The 27,639-nt window shown below is 39.4% G+C and overlaps 1 protein-coding gene and 1 non-coding gene across 5 annotated transcripts in view; both read left to right on the top strand.

Annotated features, from left to right (window-relative positions):
- Positions 1–4,705: 4,705 nt before the first annotated feature.
- BMP2K (BMP2 inducible kinase) overlaps positions 4,706–27,639 on the top strand; it is a 134,824-nt gene continuing 111,890 nt past the window's right edge. For 3 of the 4 annotated variants that reach the window (XM_070394215.1, XM_070394223.1, XM_070394207.1), the window contains exon 1: positions 4,706–4,994. In XM_070394215.1, coding sequence (XP_070250316.1) covers positions 4,820–4,994 — 175 coding nt within the window. In that variant the 5' untranslated portion in view covers positions 4,706–4,819. The remainder of the gene's footprint in view (positions 4,995–27,639) is intronic. The other variant, XM_070394233.1, reaches the window with a different exon arrangement.
- LOC139001426 (U11 spliceosomal RNA) lies at positions 18,993–19,126 on the top strand. The gene has a single exon (XR_011470013.1). It is a non-coding gene; the product is annotated as a U11 spliceosomal RNA (small nuclear RNA).

Below are 27,639 nucleotides of genomic sequence, written 5' to 3'. Positions count from 1 at the left end.
ACAGGGATGCCCACTCTCACCACTCCTGTTCAACATAGTACTGGAAGTATTAGCCATTGCAATTAGGCAAGAAGAAGAAATAAAAGGCATCCAAATTGGAAAAGAGGAAGTAAAACTCTCCTTATTTGCAGATGACATGATATTATACATACAAAACCCTAGAGACTCCATCAAAAAGCTACTAGACTTAATACATGAATTTGGCAATGTAGCAGGATACAAAATTAACCCCAAGAAATCTGAGGCATTTCTATACACCAATAGTGAACTTTCAGAAAGAGAGATTAGAAAAACAATCCCATTTACCATCGCACCAAAAAAATTAAGATACCTAGGAATAAACTTAACTAAAGAGGTTAAAGACCTCTACTCAGAAAACTACAGGACATTGAAAAAAGAGATAGAGGAAGACATAAACAGATGGAAGAACATACCATGTTCTTGGATTGGTAGAATCAACATCATTAAAATGTCCATACTACCCAAAGCAATCTATACATTCAACGCACTTCCCATTAAAATACCAATGGCCTTCTTCAAAGATCTAGAACGAACTCTCCAAAAATTCATCTGGAATAAAAAAAGACCCCGAATAGCTGCAGCGATCCTGAGAAAGAACAAAGTAGGTGGGATCTCAATGCCAGATATCAAACTGTATTACAAAGCCACTGTTCTCAAAACTGCCTGGTACTGGCACAAGAACAGACATATAGACCAGTGGAATAGAATAGAGAGTCCAGAAATTAGACCGAACCAATATGCTCAATTAATTTTTGACAAAGGAGGCATGAACATACAATGGAGCCAAGATAGTCTCTTCAATAAATGGTGTTGGGAAAATTGGACAGATATATGCAAGAAAATGAAACTAGACCCCCAACTTACACCATACACAAGAATAAACTCAAAATGGATAAAGGACTTAAATGTACGACAGGAAACCATAAAAATTCTAGAAGAATACAAAGGCAACAAAATCTCAGACTTATGCCAAAACAATTTCTTCACTGATACAGCTCCTAGGGCAGTTGAAACTAAAGAGAAACTGAACAAATGGGACTACATCAAAATAAAAAGCTTCTGCACAGCAAAAGAAACCATCAACAAAACAACAAGAAAACCCACCTCTTGGGAAAACATATTTGCCAACGTCATATCTGATAAGGGCTTAATCTCAAAAATTTATAGGGAACTCATACAACTTAACAAAAAGAAGATAAACAATCCAATCAAAAAATGGGCAAAGGATCTAAATAGACACCTTTCAAAAGAGGACATTCAGAAAGCCAAGAGGCATATGAAAACATGCTCAAAGTCACTAATCATCCGAGAGATGCAAATCAAAACAACAATGAGGTACCATCTCACACCTGTCAGAATGGCCATCATCAACAAATCAACAAACGACAAGTGCTGGAGAGGATGTGGAGAAAAAGGAACACTTGTGCACTGCTGGTGGGAATGCAGACTGGTGCAGCCACTATGGAAGGCAGTATGGAGGTTCCTCAAAAAATTGGAAATGGAACTCCCATTTGACCCTGTGATCCCACTTCTAGGAATATATCCCAAGAAACCAGAAACACCAATCAGAAAGGATATATGCACCCAGATGTTCATAGCAGCACAATTCACCATAGCTAAGATCTGGAAACAGCCTAAGTGCCCATCAGTAGATGAATGGATTAGAAAACTGTGGTACATCTACACGATGGAATACTATGCTGCTGTTAAAAAGAAGGAACTCCTACCATTTGCAACATCATGGATGGAACTGGAGAGCATTATGCTAAGTGAAACAAGCCAGTCAATGAAGGAAAAATACCACATGATCTCACTCATTCATGGATAATAAAGACCATTACAAACTTTTGAACAATAATAGATACAGAGGCAGAGCTGCCTCAAACTGATTGTCAAACTGCAGTGGGAAGGCCAGAGAGAGTTGGGGGGCAGGAGGGAGGGGAGTAAGAGATCAACCGAAGGACTTGTATGCATGCATATAAGCATAACTAATGGACATAAGACACTGGGGGGTAAGGGAGGGTAGGGGTTTGTCAAGGGCGGGGGGGAAAAAAGGACACTTATGTAATACCCTTTGTAATACTTTAAGCGAAAAATAAAAAAAATAAAAAAAAATAAAAAAGAAAATGTAAAAAAAAAATAAAAAAAAAATAAAAAAAAAAGAATATTTGTGAGCAGCTTGATATTTTAAACCATACTATGAAATTGATTTTTCTTAGATGTATATAAAATTTATAAGGTATAGTGATAATGTGGAGTACTTTAAATAGAGGATCTAAATACCAGTGATATTAAAAGCCAATTCTTTTAATAATGAACACATATTCTTTAATGGATTTTAAGACTTTTACTTTTTTGGAAAGCAAAGATTTGTGTGCTTAACTAGGTATAAAGCAATTTCAGGCAAGGAGAATAACATTTCTAGTAGTAAAATATTATGAGGCTAATAATGATAGAAGACACATCATCAAAGGAAAACAGTGACTTGTGAGAAAAAAAGGACTAGTCAGGCATTGAAGTGATGACTTATATAGGTAATTATGGCACTGGACTAAGCCTTTTGGGATATTTTGTTATTACCTGTCAGAGAATATTTGTGCAGTTAACATTCTGTGAAGAGCAGAAGCTATTCAAATTTTATTACATGCTTGGTGAAAAATTGAAGAACACACTGCTTGGTGTTTCCCATAGTTTTAGTGTGTGTGTGTGTGTGTGTGTGTGTGTGGTCTATGCCTTAGGCTAATCAACAACTTCTATATCAGACATCAGGTTCTATGGGTACATAGAAGGGGTTTTTCTTACCATAGCAGTTATAGTAAATCGGCTCCCAAACTGACCATATGAGCCTATTCTTGTGATCAGGTAAAGTTGTATTAGGCCCAAACTTTGTATGCTGTACTGTTTCTGGTTTTTAATTGTATGATATGACTAAATTTCTCCTTAATCTGCTTGAAAATGTAATTCAAATGTAGGAATGAGACTCCACAGTGAGTACCCACAGTAAGGAAAAAAAAAAAAAAAAAAAAAAAGGCCAGCTTATTTCTAAATGGCAATCTTCAATTGTCAGACCACATCAATCACCTGACTTCTAGTCAGCCGGAATGTACTTTCAAGGTCAGGTCTCCTGATGAAGAAATTTGGCTTAGTGGGTTATGCAGCAAAAATGCCTAAAGCCAGAGCACTGTTGTGGTCTTGGCACTAATAGTTGCTCTTCAAACAGCAAAGGGGAGGAAAGAATGGAAGACTTTTAAGGTTTTTTTTTTGGTTTTGTTTTCCTAACGTTTCTGCCTGTATCTCATTAAAAAGTTGGGTAAAGAAATGGGGGTGGAGATTTCATTGAAGGTCCATACGGAGTCCTACAGGCACAACTTATTTGGCTTACTTTTCAAAAAAATTTAGGAAATGCCATGTTAGAAAAAATTACCCGGATTTCTCTGGCTTCTCAAGAAACGGGGACCTCCGGCCACAGTGGTCCTGCGCTCATATGGGGAAAAAGCTGCTCTGCACACATGCCCTACAAATGGGCAGATCTTTGTTCAAGGGACGGTGGGGGCCAGGGAACCCAATGCTGGTTCTCCCCGAAACAGTCCTAAATGCCCCGTTTCTGCAATGATCTGACCCAATCCTACTTTTCCAGAATGGCCGAAAGGACGGAACTGAGTGTGGAAGGACGGACCCTGTGGCCCCAGCGCCGCCACAAGCCAGGGGGTGACCTCGGGCGAGTCCGTGAAGCGCTCGTGGCCGGAGGAGGTCTGGTCTGTCAGGGTCCTCGTACCCGCTGTGAACCTCTCCCCGGCGGCTGCACGGCACCCTGAGATTTTGCAAGTTCCCCTCATTTATAAACCGCAAAGCGCTCCCAGCACGCGCGCCGGTGCAGGGTGCGCCACTGCAGCTGCCGAAGCCGGTTCCCGGAATCCGCGCTGCTCTCGCCTCCCACGCGCGGGGTGGGCGAGCGGAGGACGCTTTTCGGGGGCGGTGGGGGTGGGTCTGGGAAGCTGGGGTGGAGGGTCCCCAGTGGGGAGAAAGTTGCTGGCGGCATTTTTCAGCCTCCAGAGCGACCAACGCCTGGCGCAGAGGACGGACCCCCGCGCGCGGGTAGCGGTTCCCGGCCAGCTCCCTGCTCGCAGCCGGGGTTCCACGGGTCCGGCCAGCCCCCCTCATCCCCCATAGGGACCCCAGACCCAGGACCCCGGGCCGCGCCCTCCACCACCTCCCCCGCCCCCTCCACGTGACAAGAGCCGACACCGTCACTTCCGGCGGCGCGGGCAGCGCGCCTGCGCGGGGCGCCCGGCCTCCGAGAGCCGTTGGCAGCGGCGCCGCGCCGCCAACAGCCGCGAGTGGCGGGCGGCGTGGGTCCGGCCTGGGCAGTGGCGGCGGCGCGGGCTGCGGTCGGGACCGCGAGCGTCCCGGGAGGTCCAGCCCACTCCCAGGAGGGGGGGCCGCCCCGCCCCTTCTCCGTTTCCCTCTCTCACGCTTTCCTCCCCGGGATCGCGCTCCAGCAGCTCGGAGAGGCGGGGGCGCCCCGGGCAGGCGCCCCGGCTTCGGAGTCGCCCCCGCGCTCGGACCCGCCCCCCAGCGCCCCGCCCCGCCCCGTCCCCGCCCACCCGCCGCCTCTGCCGGAGCCGGGCAGCTGCAGCGGAGCGGGGAGCGGGCGGTGGGCCGGGCAGTGCGCTCTGGCGCGCGGCATGTGAGGCTCGCGGGCCGCAGCGCGCACGGACGCTCGGGGGCCGCCGACCCCTCGCGGACGCCGGGAACTCGCTCTCGCGCGCGCCCCGCGCCCCGCAGCGCCGGCGGGACCATGAAGAAGTTCTCTCGAATGCCCAAGTCCGAGGGCGGCGGCGGCGGCGGCGGAGCGGCGGCTGGCGGGGCCGGCGGGGCCGGGGCCGCCTCTGGCTCCGGTGGCTCGTCCGTGGGGGTCCGGGTGTTCGCCGTCGGCCGCTACCAGGTCACCCTGGAGGAGTCGCTAGCCGAAGGTACGGGGGGGAGGCGCGGGCGGGCAGGTGAGGTCGGGCTGGGGTGTGGCGGGGGCTCCCCCGGTCCGCGCCCGCTGCTCCGGGCGCCCTCGCGGGTGGCTCCTCGTCCCTCCCCGCAGCTGCTGTCGGGCCGGCCGGGGGCTCTCCAAGAGGAACTCGGGATTTCGCTCTGCAGCTGGCTCTTCTGGCCGCGGGCAGCTCTCATGACAAGTTTAAGTCATTTTCAGCCCTTCTGGACGCGAGGAAATCAATAGAAAACGTCCGAGCGAGGGATGTGGGGGACGATTGGGCCAGTGACTCGGGTCAGAGCGAGCAGGACGGAGGCTCTGCGCTGCCAGCGGTGGCTCCGGCGTGTGTCACGCAGTGGCTGCTTCATCGGACTCTCCACCCGCGTCGCGGGGCGTGGGACCCTGCAGCCCCCGGTGTGCAACCTGGTTTTGCTCCTGCTCTGTCGTCAGTTGGGGAAAAAAAAAATCACAATATATTCCTGTGTGTGTGCGCGTGTTACAGGTGATAATTTGTCCCAGATTCTGTTGGTAGGTGGCTTTGGGCTGAGCTGGTAAACTTGAAGTCTCTTTATCTTTGTGATTTGGAGTCTTTCCTATTCATTCCCTTTCAGAGGGTCCTTGAAAAGGTGGTATGAAAACTTTATAACTTTCCCTTGCGAAGTTTTGTGCTCGGTCCTTCGTTATCTTTACCAGACTGTGTCAGCAGTTGCAGGTCTGCTGACAACAAGTTTACACCATTTTAAAAAGAAAAGAATCCGCTCTTTAGCTGTGTATTGTTTGTCTAATTGGCGTGTAGCAAATACTTTCTCTTGTTTATTACATGCTTCATTGACCTTTGAGTTTTTAATTGCAAAATTATATTACAAAATAAGTATTTTTAGAAGTTCATAAAGAAATAATTGGTGGATAAACGGTCCTTTTAGGTTCCAAGGTTAAGAGAGAAGAAATTTGAAGATGATGTGGTTTGAAGACAGTAGGCTGAGATTACACTTTTTTTTTTTTTGGAATGTCATAAACAATAGCAAATTAGTGCAAGAGAAAAATCTGAAGGTTTTTGTCTGTAAGATATTCTAAAGGGAAAGAAAATGTTGTATTATTTAGAGGTGGTTGTCATTGTTTTGCAAAACTTTGCCCCTATTAATGAGCCTCGCTGAACTTTGGTGAGGTGGAAGGAAGAATCCTTAGCTTCTCTAGAGAATGAATATATAGGGTGTCCCCCAAAAATGCACTTACATGCTTTGATTAATTATAAAGACAGTGTTTATTAAAATACATTTCATTTTCAAAGTAGAGTTATCAGCTGTTAAAGTATGTGTACGTTTTTTGGGGGACACCCAATGGTAATTGGTCATGATAGATAGATTTACTAGGCTTTAAAATTTCCTAGCCCTTTATTATATGTGAATTTCAATATAATAGGTTTAAATTGAGTTGTAGGTTTTGAGAAGATGGCTATTGCCACACATGCTATACTTCTGTCTTTGAATTGTATTAACTAATTGAAGTGCAGCTTGAGTAGTAGTGCACTCACTTTATTTCACTAAATCGCAGATGGGTCTTTTATTTAGTAGAAAGAAAATGGACTTTAATCAAATTACACTTGTTTTGTACCTTCTATCACTGCTCTAAGCATATTTTCATTACCTTAGGCAAGTCATTTTTATTTACAATAAAAAATAAGTAATTTTGGGAAATTAAATTAAAAATGAATTTCTAAAGGAGAGTGCTCAACCACTAAAAAACTTAAAAAAATTTTGCCCTAGCTAGCCAGTTTGGCTCAGTGGATAGGGCGTCAGCCTGCGGACTGAAGGGTCCCAGGTTCGATTTGGGTCAAGGGCATGTACCTTGGTTGGGGGCACATCCCTAGTAGGGGGTGTGCAGGAGGCAGCTGATCGATGTTTCTCTCTCATCTATGTTTCTAGCTCTCTATCTCTTTCCCTTCCTCTCTGTAAAAAATCAATAAAATATATTTAAAAAAAAATTTCAAGCACTAATGTTGTTCCACTGATTTGGTTTTTCTCTTGGAAGTAGTCTGTAATCAAGTGCTAGGAGGAAGCAAAGGTTGAAGAAACTCTTAGAAGATGGGACTTGGCCACCCAGCACCCCAACCCTTGGGACTAGGCTTTAGCTTTCGCTGGAGGGAAGGTTGAGGCCTAGGCTTTCTTCCCTTGTGCATTTCTGCTCCCTTCAGAACATACACAACTAAAATTATTGATATTTGGTTTACTTTTTGATTTTGATAATTCATTCCTATTTCAGATGCTTTAATATCCTCTCTTCTTTCCAAATAAGTAATACCACAATTTAGGCAAGATGTTTAAGCACAAGTTTGGTTCACATTCAAGAATGATCATTCAATAACTGACAGATACATTACTCTGATTATAAGATTAAGGCAAGTGCTTCTGAAAAGGCTAGAGTTTAAAGTACCCGAATTGAGGAGAGTTATACCACTAAGTGGCAAAAGGGGTAGAAGCAAAGACAGACCAGAAAACAAACTTGGTAGATTTTATACCAAATAAAGTCAAACATTGCTGCACTTAAATATTTTACCTTTTGTTCTCTTTGTGTGATCTGCAATAATAATTGTGTAAACAGTTATTAGTGTTTGACCTTTTTTCCTTAGGTCAGTATTGTTTAAACAGGGGCCAAGACCCTGTAGATGCTGTGCTCTGAGGTGTTTTGACTCTACTGCAAACATAGGCAAATTGCTCAGAATGACCTCTGCAGTGCCTTTGAGAGGCTTCACAAACTTTGGTTCTCTCTTTGATATATATATGTGTGTATATATATGTATATATACACATATGTCCATGTATGTGTATATATATGTACATATGTACATGTATGTATGTATATATGTATGCTAGTGGGCCGGTGCACGAATTCATGCACATTGAAAGGCAATTAATTAGAAGAAATATTTTAATATCACTATTCGCCCTTTCTCTGTAATAGAAGTGTCAACTAAGTTCACGATCGACAATGACAGATCGAAACCCACACGTGCGATTAGCACCAGCGAGAGCTTTATATATGTAGATAAAGTTGCTTAATTAGACCTGCTTTCTGATTTAGCTAAACTTTTTTCAGTCCAATGGAACACCCCAACTTCTCTTTCAGGTAATAGTCAGCAACACAGAAGTAAATATCAACATGAAGCAGATTATTATTGCAGATCACACAAAGAGAACAAAGGATAAAATATTTAACTGCAGCAGTGTTTGACTATATGCTGTGCAGTGAGAAAACCTGAAGTCATTTTCAAGGTCCACCATTTCTTTCTTCTTTTCAGTCAGGTCAAGTTTCTAAGCTTTCTAAATCTCTGTTTTCCAGCTAGTGAAAAGAAAATAGGATTCCACCGGGTCTACCTACCTACTCCAGGACTTCTGTGAGGATCAAATGAGATGAGGCATGGGAAAACACTTCACAGACATTTGGTTAAAGTGTAATATGTTTCCACCTGGCTGTAAAGCAAGTCATGTTCCTGGGCTGAAGGAACTCCAAGGAGGCTAGTCGCTAGGGAGAGGAAGCCGGTCGTTGCTGCATGATGTCATTACCCAGCGCCCACAGCCACTGTTTCCGGGCTGGGCTGGGCTGTGGGCTGCATTTTGTGCCATGTGGTCTCTGGCAACATCGGCTGAGATTTGGTGGGGTGTCGCTCTGGGGTGGTGGTGGGGCTTGTGTCCCACTTGGGGGAAGCCGAGTGTTGCTTTGTGGGCGCCAGGTCCGAGGTGCCGTTTATTGTTAAATGGCCTGTCGCTCGGGAGAGGAAGCCAGGCATTGCCACGTGATGTCATTACCCAGCACCCACAGCCACCTTTCAGGCTAGGCTGGACTGTGGGCCACATTTTGCACCATGGGGTCTCGGCAATGTCAGCTGTGATTTGGTCGGCTGTTGCTCTAGGGTGGTGGCGGGGCCTGTGTCCCACTTGGGGGAAGCCAAGTGTTGCTTTGTCGGCACCAGGTCTGCGGTGCTGTTTCTCTGTAAATGGCCAGTGCTCGTCATGGCAGCTCCTGCGTTGAGCATCTGCCCCCTGGTGGTCAGTGCACGTCATAGTGACTGGTCGGATGGTCGGACACTTAGCATATTAGCCTTTTATATATATACTAGAAGCCCGTTGCACGAAAATTCGCGCAATAGGCCTTTCTTCCCCTGGCTGCTGGCACTGGTTTTCCTCTGGCACCCGAGACCCAGGCTTTTGGTCTGGTCCCAGGGGAGAAGCCAAGCCTCTTCAGTCTTCAGTCTTCGCTCCTTGCCTGTGTATGCAAATTAACTGCTATCTTTGTTGGGTTAATTTGCATAGTTGCTCTGATTGACTGGTGGGTGTAGCGGAGTGACACCAATTTGCATGTTTCTCTTTTATTAGTGTAGATGTATGTATATATACACATACATATATATACATATATACATATATGTGTATATATACATGTATATGTAAAATTCTCATTACTTGCCATAGTTATGTTCTGTAAAGTGAACATAAACATGAACCATTGCTCTTAGGGAAAATATAGTGTTAGGGTACTGCAAGCTTCTGTTCACACCATTTTTGTCAGCCAGTCAGTACAGAACCTTGCTTTGTGTGTGTTTCTGTTTAAATACACCATTTAATATCAATTGTTGACTGATTAACATTGAACTCATGGCCAACAGCACTGCAGTTCATGCCTAAATGAAGTTTAGCTCATACACATATGTTCTCAGTGAGGGGCATCACAGCCTTCTTGGGCTTAGTAACACCAGACAACACTTTAGCATTGTTCTTGGGAGACATTTAAAAAATAAAACCACTAATAAAAAGCACAAAAATGAGAAAAACATGACACTAAATAGATGTTGAAAAGGGCACTTGTTTATAATATGAGAGCTAAGATCAGAAGACGCAGCATCACTTTTTTTACTTCAGCTGGTCTGTTCAAAATTTTCACCACTATGTGCCTGTGTGCATGTAACTGTGAAAGTGTTGGATGGATTTGGGGATATTGTGTTGATTTCGGGATACAAATAAATTTTAGCAAGTGGGTGACTTTCAAATATGGAACTCTCAAATAATGAGGATAAACTATATATGTGCATTTATGTGTATACTATATACATGCACATACATGTATTTTTATACATTATGCACATTTGATTTTTAAAAATATAAATAGTTCTCAGGGGTACATATACTTATGTTGTATGTTATATCTAAACTGTTGGACTAGTTTCCTCTCTGAAATATATGCTTTGTATAATAATGTCTTTCTGGTTAAGTACACATATGTTTGAAATGCTGACAACTTGTACCCTTTTAGTTCCTGCTCAAAGTTTTGAGGACTGATATTTTATAATTGGACATTTCATGTTTCTTCTCAAAGTGGTTTAGTTTCAATTGTGCATGCTAACCAAATTCAACTTTGAATTGTAGAAATGAGATAGAGACATATGTAAATTTTAGTTTGAAACAGTATCAAATTGTCAAACACATATAATTTAATGTAATCTTCCAAGTTCCTATTACTGGCTTTTTGATCACATGCCTCCATAGGCCTTCAGTTGCTAGTTAGAGGAATTTAATATTGGTTTGTAATGGGAAGAAGTTGGTTCTGGAGTAGGGGAACATATTTTTTTAAATGTTTTTGGTACAAAGTGGACTTAACTGGTTAGTGTAGAGTCCATAATAGCATCCATAATTTGTTGAAATGGTTCTAATCATGAAGTTATGGGAGCTGGACAGGAATGGTTTCTTGAATATGATTGTGGGGGTAAGGCTTTCTGCCTTGGGCATGGGGGTTGATGCTGTCAGTAATTAGCCGCCAGAATTTACAGTGTTCTGTGTAAACACAGTTAGCGCTCTCAGAGTTAACGACTAAGATTAGGGTGAATGAATTTAGGTTTAAGTGTTAATCTGTTCTTCTTATAAATTTTACAGGAAGGCGGTAAAGGACATTTGATTTTGCTATATAAATCAGTAGGAAAATGATGTATTTAAATATATCTCATTTGCAGAAATCATCTCTGGCTTTCCAGTAACTTGTAAGTTAAAGTTCTGGAGAGAGGACAGAGAGAACAGAAGGAAGGACTTAACAAAAATAACAATAACTGTTGCTATTCCACAGTTTATTTAAATGCCCTTGTGTGCCATGCTCTGTACCACATGTTATTTTAGTTATACAGTGAGGAACAAAACAGATATTTCTCTGGCCTTGAGAAACTAGTGTGGAAGATAATGTTAAACAAAAATCATCAAGTTATTGATGTACTTAACAGTTTTGATAATTACATGAGAAGAAAGCACAGGGTTTTATGAGATAAAAGCTGATTCAATTTATAGTAGAGGATAAAGGAAGTCTTTATACAAATGTTTTTGCAGAAATCTGAACCATAAGAAAAGTTAGGTAAAGGCAAAATATTAAAATAATGTATGACTACCTAACAGTGTATGCCAAATCTCTCAATAAATATGGGTCATTTTTAGGTTCAGATTTGGTTGTGAGCTTTTAGAAGAAATCTGATTCTGGAGTTTAATAAGTTGCTTTTAGATTAGGTATTACATTTATCTTGTATTAAGTATCACATTTATATTTGTAAACAATCGGAATCATTTTAATTAGATAATTGCTATATAGCATTCAGCCATACATAATTTTTTAAAAAATAGATTTTATTGTTTTTTTACAGAGAGAAAGGAAGAGGGATAGAGATTTAGAAACATTGATGAGAGAGAAACATCGATCAGCTGCCTCCTGCACACCCCCTTCTGGGGATGTGCCCGCAACCAAGGTACATACCCTTGACCAGAATCGAACCTGGGACCCTTGAGTCTGCAGGCCGATGCTCTGTCCACTGAGCCAAACCACTTAGGGCGCCATGCATAATTTTTAAGTTTCAATCAACTATATAGAGTTTTGACATTGAAAGCAGCATATGCTTTCATAATAAATGAAAGGTAATTTGCAGCAAAGGACGTTAATCTACATACTTTTCTTTTGGGTCATTTATGTTATCATTGTAGGTATAGCACCTAGGTTGTAATTTTGGTTGTTCATTGATATCTTTCCTCTAGAAGTGGCAGTTTTACTCAAGGACAAGATTGTAACACTAAATCAATTCTCATTTTTTACTCAATTTAAAACAATTCTCTACATTTCAGAAAAATGTAGTGGAAATTATACATTTATCTTCAATAAAAGTGCTCAATTTCACTAACGTCAAATTTCTTTGCTTTTGGCTAAGTCATCTTTGTATGATTAATACTGACATTCTCATGCTGAGCAGAATGGAAAGGTTGTCTGACAATATTTAAAATTATGGAAATAAATTAATATTGTTAGTATCTTTCCATCACGGGGTCTGCAGAAGGGAAAACTTGAAATGGTCTTTGATTGTTCTTAGTATTAAGAAACACATGAGAAGGTAGAATTGATGACTGTCCTTACATTGAGTGCAGTTTTCTTTCATGTTATTTAAAAAAAAAATTTTTTTTTTATTGATTTCAGAGAGGAAGGAAGAGATAGAAACATTAATGATCAGAATCTTTGATCAGCTGCCTCCTACACGCCCCTTACTGGGGATTGAGCCTGCAACCTGGGCATGTGTCAGGACCTGGAATTGAGCCATGATCTCCTGGTTCATAGGTCGACGCTCAACCACTGAGCCAAACTGGCTGGGCTTCTTTAATGTTTTTTTAATTAATCTTGTATATTATCTTGCTTCTCTTTCATTCCTTCTCTTCCATTTTTTGGTGAGAACTTATACCTATTAGAACACATTTGGTAGCTATCAAAATGATTAAAGCCTTGACTTGGAATTCTGAAATTAAAAGTCCAGAAGGGCAATTTCAAAGCTGCATAAGGTTTCATTTGCAAGGGGTTGAGACTGCTTATTCTTTAGTTTTCTACTGCATCAGTCTGGTGAACCATTCTTCAGCCCACAAGCCTACTACTATTTTTAGGGAACTGAGTTTTGGGGAGTTTAGTGGTTAATGACTGAGCTGTCTTAAATAGTTGGCTCTTAGTTAATTTGGAGATTCGCTGTGTGTATCATCTTTACAAATGAGATCAGTCAGCATATTTCTGCTAACACTTTCATGTCTCTCTGCAGGAAAGTGGTTGTCTGGCCTTTCTACAGAGATACTTTGTTTTTTGGAATTTTTGGTTTGTCCTGGTCTCATAGAATTTCTGTAACACTAAAGGCATAGTTTGGGATGTAGCCTTTGGGGAGATGGTTTTGCAAGAGATACTATTTTAAAATAGAAAAACAATTGTCACTACTAGTTTGTCTATTTTAACATTTTATTTAATCTTTTAAATGGTGCCTTGGAGTTAACTTTTAAAAGAAAAGGCAGAACTTGGAGTTGGGCCAGCTGCTGATCCTAGTCCTGCCACTAACTCTCATTATGACATTTTGACCCCAGTTTCCTCAAGAAAAAATGAGGATAAAAATGAATCTGTAGCATCTTTTTCCATTTTAGCATTCTCTGATTCTGTCTGTAAAACTGATTTTCATGTTCTTTATGATGAGAGAAAAAGAGCATGGGAAGTAGGAGGGATGAAGATGAATAGTTTTAGGACTGAGACCATAATGGAAAGATTTTGTTCGATTATTATGCATTTGAGTTCTTTGGCAAGCTTCACTATGGTTTAGCAATTTATTTTTTATCCCACAGTATAAAATTATTTCTTAATCATTGGGAATACATCTTTTTCTAAGAAATTGCCTTGTGTGGTACCCCTTGAGATAAGGGGATAGGAGCTCAAAATTGTGTGGCATTTCAGAGTATTGTTTAGTTTCAAAGGATATGCCACTTTTAATACATCTTTTGTCACTTAATTTGTGTTCTCCAAGTGACTCATTTGTAATATATATAATTTAGAGGGTACCTGGAAGTAAGATACTTTCTTATTTTTCAAATTTTTATTTGGAAAGAATATATGAGGAACAGTTATGGCAATATTTTCTCTGAGTGAGTTTATGGATAGAGTGCTTACCCGTGATGATATATGTGAAGAATTAGTTACTTTTGTTTCTAGTGCTGTCAGCTCTAGTTTGGGTTTTTAACACTTATCAGAGAACTAGAGGCCTGGTGCACGGAATTTGTGCACTCGGGGGGGGGGGGGGGGGTCCCCTCAGCTCAGCCTGTGCCCTATTGCAGTCCAGGAGCCTTCAGGGGATTGGGAGTGGGCCTAAGCGGCAGTCGGACATCCTTAGCGCTGCTGCAGAGGCGGGAGAGGCTCCCACCACTGCCACTGTGCTCACCAGCCATAAACCTGGCTTCTGGGGGAGCGCACTGACCACCAGGGGGCAGCTCTTGCATTGAGCATCTTCTCCCTGATGGTCAGTGCGTGTCATAACGACCTGTCATTCTGCCATTTGGTTGATTTGCATATTAGCCTTTTATTATATAGGATTATGTTCTCAGGTAGACTCTTTTGTTAGGCTCTTTACTCACCAAATCAGCTCTTGTATTCCTTCTAGCTTATTTTTCCAGAAATGGATCTCTGCCTTGTCACCCTCTTAGTTGCCTATCCAAGTGAAATACAAACTCATTATTTGGGATTCAAGGCTCTCTGCAGTGTGACTCTGCCCACCTCTCCAACCTTAATCTCTCACTCCAATCCTATATATATATTGATATATATGTACTTGATATTTTCTGCACTTCTCTCCTGCTTTCTCATTCCCATTTTTCAGCTTATATTGATACATTTGCATAAAGTGCAGAAACCTGCCCTACTATGTTGAAATTGATCTTGCAGGATGCACTTAAAATACAGTTACTTTCTTGCAATCTTTATTTTTTTCCGTGAAACCCTGTTAGGAACCAAATGAGTATACTTATGCCTTCCTTTGAAATCTGATGTAACAACTGTTACTCATATTGCACTTCTTTTACACAGCTTTGTTCTATTCCAATAAAATGGCCAATAAAAAGTTTCCTCTACTGCAAGATTAAAAGCTTCTTTAAGGTTTGGCTTATACTCATCTTTTATCTCTTGCAGTGCTGCACTCTATAGGTATTCAGTACATTTGTAAGAGATTGAAGATGAGTTGAAAAGCAATCACAGGTCTGCTTTTACTATGAAACAACTGGATAGCAAGTATTTTTGACATATCAAACTGTTCAGTCAATATTTAGGATCAGTGTGACCATTTTTCAAGTTTTACTTAGTTTATAAAAACTAAATTAGCAATAGTGATATTTAATGATAATGTAGGTATGTAGTATTATCTAGAAGGATGAAAAAAAAATACTGCCAGAATTATTTTTTGATTCCTACTCTGTTTCATTTTTGTTATGATTACATAGATAGTACATCTTTGTTTTGTGGGCACTGCATTGCTCTATTTATGAGATATGCCTCTCAAAAATGTTCAAGAAAAGTTCCCTTGATTTATATAATCTTTAAAGAAAGCCACTGCTGTGGGACAGAGAGAGAGCAGGCCGAACAAGTCTAAAGTTTGTGCTCTGAGTACCTAATCTTAAGAAAGTAACAATATTGGAAATGGTCAACTTACCATGGGTTTCTTGTGAGTGGCTGACAGTACCAAGGCTTAATGAGACAACTGGTATCTAAGAGAATGAGATTAGGAAGAAGGGGCCTCATCTCCTTGATGTCTGGAGGGAGGAAACATGTGACTATTACTTTGGGAGACCCCTCTAACTAGTCTATTATATGGGAGGTGCTCATTTTCTAGGTAGCAAGACATTTGAATTTTCTTTGCGATGAGGAAATCTCTAAGCCTGGCATAACAGATCAGAGGGCAGCAAATTAAGTCAGTGTAGTTTTGTTAATAAATAATTATTACCACCCTCAACATTTTTCTATTCCTTTTTTGTTTTTTTGGAAGAGGTTTCCAGCACACCACTTTCCCTGCCCAAATACTGTGTTTACTATTTTGCTTAATTTTTGTAGTTGGATCATTGTTAGGGCTGATTAGACCTTTTTACATACTTAAGTAGTTTCCTTTGAATGAGATTGTCAGTATTTAGTTTAGGTTTTACTAATCATTCTGAAATCATTAAGATATTAGTACTGAAATGATGTACACATAGTGCAGTGAAATATTTTACTTAGTGAATGTTGTCAAGACTGTTTTTTCTAGGGAGTGGGATTAGGCATCACAAGCCATGACCCACATTTTCATTTTCTGGCCTGCATAACAGAATCTCTCCTACTGAATGTTAATGGTCTATTCTTTGTATACAAAAAAAAAGAGTAAAAGAAAAAAAAAGATGCTGCTCAGTTGAACATAGATTTTGAATTATTTTTCCAGAAGTAGGATTTTGAACATGCCTACCTGTGCATAGGCTTTTAATGAGTGATCAGTAACTGAAGTTGGTAAGATAATTAACTGGTAGTGTATACAGTGTAATGTAGATATAAAGAAGTATTCTTGTTTATAACTGGTGAATAGTTGAATCCTAGTGAATAGTTAACTGGATTGCTAAAAGTTTAATTTTTTATCTTTCAGCAAAATATTGTTTATACAATCCAAAGGAAAAATTCTAAGGATCTCAGTCCAAATTAATAGTTTTTGTATGGATTTTATGTTTTTCAACTCACTGAAGTGGGAATTTAAGAAATGTTGCAAATCCATGATTTAAAAAAATGCGTTTGTATATGGCACTTTGCTGATAGTACCCTGTCCATAGGAATATTGGAAATGAGTTTGCAGGGTGCTATAATGAAAGTTGCATGTAACTAATTTAATGTCCCATACATTTCTAGCATGAGAATTAGCTCCTCTTTACAGATTTAAGGTTCAAATATGTTCTCATCTTGGAGAAGTGCCTGTCATGCTAATAAAGTCTATATGTATTTAAAAAAGTTATGGTGGGCCATTATAGGCATTGTGAAGTCAATCCTACTGATACTTGCTTTTTAGAAGAAAAAATATAGGGATGGGGGGTAGTGGGTGGCATACAAGAATCTGAATTAAGGGTAAGACCTATTCAGCTTCTTTCAGAAAATGTCCTAAATATTAATTGGAGTTGGTATTATTGGAATAACAGTCTTTATTTTATTTTATTTATTCTATTTTATTTTTGTTAATCCTCAATCAAGGATATTTTTTTTCCATTGAGAGAGTGAAAGAGAGAGAAGGAGAGGGAGAGAGTGGAAAGGATGGAGGGAGGGAGAGGGAGGGAGGGAGAAAGACACATTGATGTGAGAGAGACAGATCGATTGGTTGCCTCCTGCACATGCCCTGACTGGGCCAGGGATCCAACCTGCAACCAGGTATGTACCCTTGATTGGGAATCGAATTGATGTGTGGGCTGACACTCTAACCACTGAACAACACTGGGCAAGTTTTTATTTTAAAATTCTAATGTGCCTTTAAATCTCCCATAGTTGTAGAAATTATCCAATTTAATTAATTTAACTGTGAGAAAGTAGAGTAAGGGATGAACCTAGAGCAGTGATGGCGAACCTATGACATGCGTGTCAGAGGTGACAGGCGAACTCATTTTTTTGGTTGATTTTTCTTTGTTAAATGGCATTTAAATATATAAAATAAATATAAAAAATATAAATCTTTGTTTTACTATGGTTGCAAATATAAAAAACTTTCTATATGTGACACGGCACCAGAGTTAAGTTAGTTTTTCAAAATGCTGACACGCCGAGCTCAAAAGGTTCGCCATCACTGACCAAGAGTAACACTATAGTGTTGGTTGTGGAGGGCAGAATTTCGATCCAATGAACTTAATCAAACACTTTTCTCACTTAATTGGATCCTGTGCCCATACAGGCATTGGCCCTTGATTGAAACAGGCTTAAAGGACAAGGAGACTTTAAATATTCTGGAGTTAGCTGGAGTATTATTGGGTGCCTCAGGAGTCTGAGGTGGAAAGGGCATATTCCCAAACATTTTTGAGTTAAAGCTTTCTTTGCTCTTTTCTAAGGCCATCTAGTTATTGCTACAGTGGTTTAAGATGTCAGGATGAATATTAAAAATTTTAAATTTAAGCTTCCCCCAAATTAATCTGTTGTCTCAGTCTAGAAAGGTCCATTTCTAAGTGAAATAATTCATTTGTGAACTGTAAAGTAACTAACATATAATCACAGTACTTTAGGTTCTTCAACTGAATGTAGCATAGTATATCTAGGACTTCCTATAGGGTCGAAGCAGTGGTTCTCAACCTTCCTAATGCCGCGACCCTTTAATACAGTTCCTCATGTTGTGGTGACCCCCAAGCATACAATTGTTTTCGTTGCTACTTCATAACTGTAATTTTGCTACTGTTATGAATCGTAATGTAAATATCTGATATGCAGGATGTATTTCATTGTTCGCGACCCACAGGTTGAGAACCGCTGGTGGAAGGAAAGTGAAAAGAGGAAGAGAAGTAGCTGAGTTATTATTCTCCACTTTTTCCTGTTCCTAGTTCAAGGTTATGAAAACGTTAAGGCTTGGAGTCAGAGGAGCTATAATATCAAATCCCTTTAGCATTTTATTTAACAAATATGTGCTACATTTATTAAAAATAAAATAAACCAGGTTCTTTCAACTTTTCATTTTATTAGACCATGGCACAAATGCATTTGATTTAAAGCTGGAATACTAAACTTTGAGTCTTGGTAGTGAAATAAATTCCAATGATATCTTAAAACAATTTTCTTAAAAATTACCTGACATTGCTTCTATGGTATATGTTGCATATTTTTGTACACATGCAAGTAAAAAGTTAAAATGGAATGGTGCTTGATTTATGATTTTACAATATTAGAAGAAAAAAATTTTAATGTCATTTAATTGTGGAATTATCACTGTCATTATCAAGAAGCATTTTATCTATATCTGTATTTTTCTAAATAGAGAACTTTTTAAAAAAATTGAGATCTAATTGACATATTAGTTTCTGGTGTACAAGATAATGATTTGATGTTTGTTTATATTATGAAATGATCACCTCAATAAGTCTTGTTAACATTAATCACCACGTACAGTTACAAATTTTTATTTGTGATGAAAACTTTTAAGATTTACTCTCTCAAAAAGGGCTTCTGCTGTGAGTGGCACACGTAGAGCAGCTTGATTGCTCTATGTGCGGAATTGACATCAAGAGATTTTGGAAGCATAATAGTTTGGTACATGGGCAGCTGGTGATCGTTGGTCCTGGCTCCCACAAAAAATAAATAAATAAAAAAAATAAAAATTGCTCGTTCAGAAACTTTCAAATATATAATACAGTATTATTAACTATAGTCCCCATGCTGTAAATTGCATCCCCAGGACTTAGAGTGTAACCTCCCACCCCAATCAACCTGTAATGTCTTTCCCTCTTTTACATCCAGCTTTGGAGGCTGTACCCCTCATTACCTCTCGCTCTTGTTCCTTTCTCCATCAATTTATCTGATTTTCTTCTATTTTCTACTTGTTTCTTAATACTTACTATATCTGATTCCTGTTCAGCATATATGCCTGCTTGTTTCTGTCACCTGAAAAGATAAAAAAAACAAAAACAAAAATAAAATTTCTGTGATCTTTTTGTCTCTTTCTATCATTAATTGACTTCTGAAAGAATCGACCTCAGTAATGGTTCTCAGTGTGATTTGTGGGAAGGGACCTCAAGACCTTTTGAGGGGATCTATCAGGTCAAAATTATGTTTACAATACTAAGACATAATTGCTTTTTACATTGTATCAGTATTTGCACTGGCAATTCAAAAGCAATTGTGGTGGGAATTCAAACTGCTAGTACCTTAACACAAATCAAGACAGTTGGCAGCTAGTCATTGTATTTGTTCTTCACTGTCACATAAACTCAGTTTCTCTTAAAGAATGTTCTTGATGAAGCAGTAAAAAGTCTTTTATCAATTTTGGTCCTTAAGTACATGTCCTTTTTTATTTTTATTTTTTGATTGTGGAACTATATATGTAACATAACAGTTGCCATTTTAACTTTTTAAGTTTACAGTTCATTGGCAAAAGTATATTCACATTGTTATGCAACTATCACTACTATCTACAGAACTTCTTCATCTTTCCAAATTGAGACTCTGTACCCATTAATCACTACTCCTTATTCCCCACTTATCCCCAGCTTCTGGTTTTCTGTCTCTATAAATTTGACTATTCTAAGTAACTCATATAAGTGGAATCATACAATATTTGTCATGTGTCTGGCTTATTTCACTTAGCATAATGTCTTCAAGGTTTGCCCATATTTTGTTCCATGTATCAGAATTTCCTTTTTAAGACTGAATAATATTCTACTTATGTATATATCACATTTTGTTTATTCATCTTATGGGCATCTTTTGGCTATCCTATATAATAAAAGGGTAATATGCAAATTGACCGAATGGTAGAACAATCAGTCGCTATGATGTGCATTGACCACCAAGGGGGCAGACGCTCAATGCAGGAGCTGCCCCCTGGTGGTCAGTGCGCTCCCAGGACAATTAGTACTTTCTTAAATGGGGGTGGGGGGCATGGGGGGAGAGCGCAGTTCAGCCAGAAGCTGGGCTGACAGCTGGCAAGTGTAGCAGTGCTGGCGGGAGCCTCTCACGCCTCTGCGGCAGCGCTAAGGATGTAAGGATATAAGGATGTCCGTCAGTTGGACATCCCCCAAGGGCTTCCAGACTGTGAAAGCGAGCAGGCCAGGCTGAGCGGACCCCTCGCTCCCCAGTGCACGTGCACTGGGCCTCTAGTTGTAAATAATGCTGCTATGAATATGAGCGCACAAATATCTGCTTAGCCCCTGCTTTTATTTCTTTTTGGTATGTATATACCTGGAAGTGGAATTGCTGGATTATGTTTAACTTTTTGGGGGCCTTCCATACTATTGTTCATATTAACTGCATTCTTAAATTCCCACTAGCAGCGTACAAGGGCTATAATTTCTCCTCGTCCTCACCAACACTTGCTATTTTCTTTTTAAAAAAAATTTGTAATAGCTATCCTAATGGGAATGAAGTTGTATATCATTGTGGCTTTGATTTGATTTTCCTAAAGATAAGTGATGTTAAATAAATTTTTCTGTGCTTGTTATTGGCCATTTGTAAGCACACATTTTTTAATATGTGAAGTACGAGAAGGAGACATAAAATACTTGCTGCATAATGAGGTGTAGGAGTGTGTTTGAGGAAAAGCACTTGGGTGATTCTGTTTTGTCCTGAAATAGCTGCTTTTTTCATGGAACACCATTTTTTATTTGAAAGAATGACTGACAAACTCTGATTGTTCATTTATAGTTGGGTATTTAATGAAGTGAGCCTGTCACTTCAAGGAAAACAACCCTACAGTGCTGCTAATCATGGAATATGAGCTTTCAAAAGAAAATTTTGGGAAACTTGTATCTACTATTGTGAACTTGACAGTTTTTAATTGACAGCTTCCTATTACTTGAAAGTTTTTCTGAAAAGATAGGTAATATTATAAATAAATATTTAAAAAATATGTGATGGAAGATATCTTTAACTCACTGAACTGATATTTTTAAATGCATGATGTTACAAATATAAAGTACCAGCCTGACCATTGGATTTTAATGTAACATTTCAAAAAATTTAATGATGTGGTTTTAGATACCATATTGTAACTAACGTTTAAGAAAGTACTAATTGTCCTTTTTGCTCTAATAGCAGAGAAGAATATCCATAGTTATCTGAAAAGACTGTTAAGATAGTCTTCATCTTTCCTCTACTTATTATCTGTAAGGCTAGATTTTCATCAAAAATTTTTTATTTAGGCAAAATAACAGAGGAGATTAACTATAAAAGTAGGCATGAGAATCCATTAGTTTTCTACAAAGGCAAATATTAAAGAGCTTTGCAAAAATGTAAAACATTGACATTTTTTCTAAATTTTTGTTTTGAAAAAATATAGCTGTTTTTCATAAAGATATTATGTGTTTATTATTTTAGAGGAATTAAAGGTTTTTAAAATTCCCAATTTAAATTTCTAGTATGGTAAATATGAATTGATATAACCCACATAAACAAAAGCTCTCTGGAGTCTTTAATAATTTTTAGGTCTGTAAAGGGATCCTGAGCCCAAAGGGCTTGAGAATAGCTGGGTATATACTATATAGTCTAGCAAAACTGTCTAATACAGTCGCCAGAAGTAGTATGTATCTACTGCTTGAAATGTGGCTAGCCTGAATTAAAATGTACTGTAAGTATAAAATACATTTGGAATTTTAAAGCCTTAATGTGAAAAAACTGTAAAAGATCTCATTAATATTTGTACAATATTGATTACATGTTGAAATAATAGTATTTTGGATATGTTGGGTTAAATGTATTAAAATTCACTGTTTTTTAATTTTTTGAATGTAGCTACTAGAACATTTAAAATTACATATGTTGCTCACATTATATTGGATATATGTTGGAAAATACTAGTTTATAGTGTAGAGTTTATTTTGTGGACCTACACTTTGCAGTTGGGATTGTTCACCTGGGGTTCACAGACATCCACGTGTTTTTCTTAGGAGAGGGCTTATGGCTTTCAGTATATTCTCCAAGGTGCACACGAACGAAGAAAAGTTAGGGACTGATGTAGAATTTGTAGGTCACACATCCCAGTTGTTGCTGGTAGTTACTTGGGCGCTGCTGGTGGCTTGGATCTGGGGAATCCCTTTCTCAGTAAGGTAAGCTGGGCTAACCTTGAGATGCTGGTGGTGTAGTGAGATGCATCCTTGGCTTCTCAAGTTGGAACCTTGAATGAATGTTCCCACAGAAATGTTTTTGTAGAGAGACATTAGATGTTACAGTACTATTAGTACTAGGCTGCATGTTGACCCGAGAACCTAATTATCACACATACGATTGTTTCTGTGGGAAGATGCTCTGAATGCCAAAGAGGCTGTCAGAACACAATCCACTACTGAATGGGGCTTCCATACACTTCATGATGAGAACCTGATCAAATGAGTGAATTTTTTAATTTGAGGATTCATAGAGGTTGAAAATAAAATATTAAACGTGTGTAAAGATAGTAGTAAACTCCAAAGATGAAGTTATGGGATGCTTGTTTACTATTTATCTCTAATCATAAGTGGGATTATATAACTAAACCACTGAATTAGAGGATATGTGAATTAAGTGGTTACACGTTTAGTTGTGGTGTTAGGTCTGTGATGCTGTTTAGGTCATCAATTCTTGGCTTATGTTGTCAGTTCTCATCAAGAAAGACTTCCTACAACAATGAAATTTCAGGGCCTGCTTAAGTGAAGAGAGAATGCTGGATTGAGGGTATACCAACCATAGTTGTTGTTATTACTATTTTAAATATGTTTTTATTTTTATTTTTTTAAAATATATTTTATTGATTTTTTTACAGAGAGGAAGGAAGAAGAATAGAGAGTTAGAAACATCGATGAGAGAGAAACATGGATCAGCTGCCTCCTGCACACCTCCTACTGGGGATGTGCCCGCAACCAAGGTACATGCCTTTGACTGGAATTGAACCTGAGACCCTTCAGTCCGCAGGCTGACACTCTATCCACTGAGCCAAACCAGTCAGGGCTAAATATGTTTTTATTGATTTCAGAGAGGAAAGGAGAGAGAGCAATAGATAGAAACATCAGTGATGAGAAAGATTCATTGATTGGCTGTCTCCTGTATGGCCCCAATTAAAGATCAAGCCTGCAACCTGGGCATTTGCCCTGACCGGGAATTGAACTGTGACCTTCTGGTTCATAGGTTGATGGTTGGGCCATAGTTGTTGTTGTTGTTGTTATTATTATTATTATTATTTAGTTAGTCCTCACCTGAGGATACTTTTTCATTGATTTTTAGGGAAGGTACCATGGGGAAGAGACAGAGAGAGAGAAACATTGGTGTGAGAGAGACACATTGATTGGTTGCCTCCCTACATGCCCTGGCTGGGGCCGGGGATTGAGCCTGCAACTGAGATACACGCCCTTCACTGGAATCAACCCCTCGACCCTTCAGTCCGTGGAGTGATGGTCTATCCACTGAGCCAAATCGGCTAGGGCAATAGTAGTTTTTATTACAACCCTTTTTACCTCAGTTATATTGCCCATAGAGTTCATCACAGTATGCCGTAATAACCTATTTTTGTCTTTCTCCCCCAAAAGACTGAATGCACACCTATGGTGTCCTACTTAAAAACTGTGGTCCAGAGGCTAGCACAGCCACTTACTAAAATTTGTTGAAAAAAAGAGCCTAGGACGAGCCCCCACCTGATGGATAGTTTGGGTGAGATGCACGAGCATGGTAATAGGGTAAAGAGAGCTTTGCAGGCAGTCTGCCGAAAGTGGATGATGGGTTGTAGAGGTGCAGAGGACAAGACTTTGTTGAGCCAGACTTGGAAAAGTTGAAGCTGTAGATCATTATACTTAATAGTTGTAGTCCCAAGGAGAGGCTAGCATAATGCTGAAGATGTGAAGAAAAGCCAAATTAAATAGCAATATAGAAAAATTGATTACAATCTGATGCTTTTGAAACCTGATATTCTGGTGAGAAGCGAATTATGAATGGGTGAGAGATGATTGAAACCTAATAGACAGGCTTTGAATTTAGGAGTGGAGGAGTTTTGAGATACAAGAAAGGGAGAAAAAAGTAGAATTAGTAGAGAACTAAGTTAATACACAGTCATTTTCAGTTCTGCCAAAAAAACTTACCAAAAACATTCATTCTAAAATCTCAGTTTTCCACTGTAGGAAAGAAAATGGGGATAAGGAGAGAGAAACTATATTGTGACTGAAAGTAAAGGAAAGGAAGGTCAAAATTAGTGATTTCATTCCAGTTTTATGAATAGTAGTATGATGAGGGGACCTAGGGGCTGGTAATGGAGTAGGGAAGTACAGGAGGAATATGTATGCCCCTGTACTTGAATAGCTGCTTTGTTTTACATGTACTAGTATTAACTTCTTTAAACATTGTAATTCTGGGGAGTGTTATTTTTTAAAAAGTATATGCCTCTCACCTGGGGATTTATTAAAGTAGTTTCTGACATGGTGCATATGGGTGGGGCCTGAGGTTCTGTATTACCAGCAAGCTTTCAGGTGATGCCAGTGCTGCTCTCCCCAGGTCACATTCTCCTTACGCTAGTCTCCAAAGAGGGAGAGAAAAAGACCCCCAAAGGTGATCAGAATAGTTCATGATGAGTATTTGCTTTGTTAATGGTGTCCAGGTTGATCATTAGTAGATAGCAGAAGTAATGCAAGGGTTCTTAAACTTCACCCGGTGTGCTTATTGAACAGACTCCTGGACTTCAGTCCCAGACATTGAATCGTAAGTTTAGAGAAGGGTCCATGTAATTCTGCAGTGTTAGGATTTTGATGGGCATTACATGAAAACTGCCTATTAACCTGGGATTGCGGGAGGGGGGGCAGGGAGGATTAGCACATTGACAGTATTGAGTATTCTTTTACAGGAACATAGCATGTCTCTCCATTTTATTAAAATCTTTTACATCTCTCTGAAGTTTTTCTTCAGTTGGGTCCTGCAACTTTATAAGCTTGGTCCCATGTGCTAATACAAAGTACAAGTATTGTAAATGGTTGACCTTTTCAGCATTGCAAAAAAAAATATTTTGATTATCATGATTTTGAGAGATGATAATTTACCTTTAATTAGGAATATATTCTTATTATCTTATCACTTAGACCTTAGGAATTGAAGATAAAAAGACATAGACTCTATCTATGAAGGTCTAGCAATCTGGTATGTTTTAAAATAACTGGTGTTTCCCTAAATGCAGGTAAGTCAGGTCAGTAGAGAAAAATATTGCAGTCATAAATGTGAGAATTATAATAAATCTGATAAGATTTTAGTTGAAAGAAACAAAGGAAAAGGCAACATAGTACCTGTTGGGTGTTTGTGAGAAACTTAACCGTTTCTAAGGCTCTCTTTATTATCTGGGCTTTTTAGGGTCAAAGTCCATTAAGAATTTTTAGGTCATAGGAATAATTTTAGAAATGTTAACATATATAGAGCCTCACCAAGGGAGGAGGAAAAATGGTTTTCTTTTTTTAGTTTTCTTTCTACTGCATTTCTACAAGTTATTTCACTCTGAAGACAATTTGTTCTTAAAAATGTTATGACCATATTCTTCCAAAGGTGTGACTCTTTCTTAGTTTCTGAATAGATTACTTTAGGTGTACAGTATTTTTTTAAAAATATGTTTTTTATTGATTTCAGCGAGGAAGGGAGAGGGAGAGAGAGAGATAGAAACATCAATGGTAAGAATTATTGATCAGCTGCCTCTTGCATGCCCCTTACTGGGGATCAAGCCCCCAACCTGGGCATATGCCCTGACCAGAATCGAATTGTGACCTCCTGGTTCATGATTGATGCTCAGCCACTGAACCACACTGGCCAGGCAAGGTGTGCAGTAGTTTAACAAAGTTCTAGTGGGTACCTGGAATTCTCTTACTCAAGAGTTTCATTTTAGTCATCATTAAGTAAAAAGTGCACATAACTATTGATATGCTTATTCAAGTAAAATATATTCTAATATAAACCTACATGTCTTATATTCTAATATAAACCTCCATGTCTTTTTAAAAAATATATATATATTTATTGATTTCAGAGAGGAAGGAAGAGGGAGAGATAGAAACATCAATGATGAGAGGGAATCATTGATTGGCTACCTCCTGCACACCCCCTACTAGGGATGGAGCCTGTAACCCGAGCATGTGCTCTTGACTGGAATCGAACCTGGGACCCTTTAGTCCGCAAGTTGACGCTCTATCCACTGAGCGAAACAGGCCAGGGCTAAACCTACATGTCTTTTCTTTTCTTTTTTTTTATTGTTTAAAGTATTACATATGTCTCCTTTTTTGCCTATTAACCGCCCCCCCCCCCCAATGTCACCCCTGAGAACAAGCCCCCACCGCCCCAGTGTCTTTGTCCATTGGTTATGCTAATATGCATGCATACAAGTCCTTTGGTTGATCTCTAATCCTCCCGACATCCCTCCCCCCCATCCCTTGTCTCTGGATCTATTTTTGTTCATCAGTTTATGTTGATCATTATATCCCACATATGAGTGAGATCATTGATATTTATCTTTTTCTGGCGTATTTTGCTTAGCATAATGGTCTCCAGTTCCATCCATGCTGTTACAAATGGTAAAAGTTCCTTCTTTTTTATAGCAGCATAGTATTCTATTGTGTACATGTACCACAGGTTTTTAATCCACTCATCTGCTGATGGGCACTTAGGCTGTTTCCAAATCTTAGGTATGGTGAATTGTGCTGCTATGAACATAGGGGTGCATATATCCTTTCTGATGGGTGTTTCTGGTTTCTTGGGATATATTCCTAGAAGTGGGATCACTGGGTCAAATGGGAGTTCCATTTTTAGTTTTTTGAGGAAACTCCATACTGTTCTCCACAGTGGCTGCACCAAGTCTGCATTCCCACCAGCAGTGCAAGAGGGTTCCTTTTTTTCCGCGTCTTCACTAGCACTTGTCATTCGTTGATTTGTTGATGATAGCCATTGTGACAGGTGTGAGGTGGTACCACATCGTCATTTTGATTTGCATCTCTCAGATGATTAGTGACTTTGAGCATGTTTTTGTATGTCTCGTGGCCTTACTTATGTCTTCTTTCGAAAAGTATCTATTTAGGTCCGTTGCCCATTTTTTGATTGGGTTGTTTATCTTCCTTTTGTTAAGTTGTATGAGATCCCTGTAAATGTTGGAGATTAAACCCTTA

The sequence above is a fragment of the Myotis yumanensis genome, unplaced genomic scaffold, assembly GCF_028538775.1.
Source record: "Myotis yumanensis isolate MYYU_CA2020_CCGP unplaced genomic scaffold, mMyoYum1.0.hap1 SCAF_1, whole genome shotgun sequence".
Taxonomy (NCBI): domain Eukaryota; kingdom Metazoa; phylum Chordata; class Mammalia; order Chiroptera; family Vespertilionidae; genus Myotis; species Myotis yumanensis.
The sequence above is the reverse complement of the archived record's forward strand: the minus strand, read 5'-3'. Positions and strand labels throughout refer to the sequence as shown.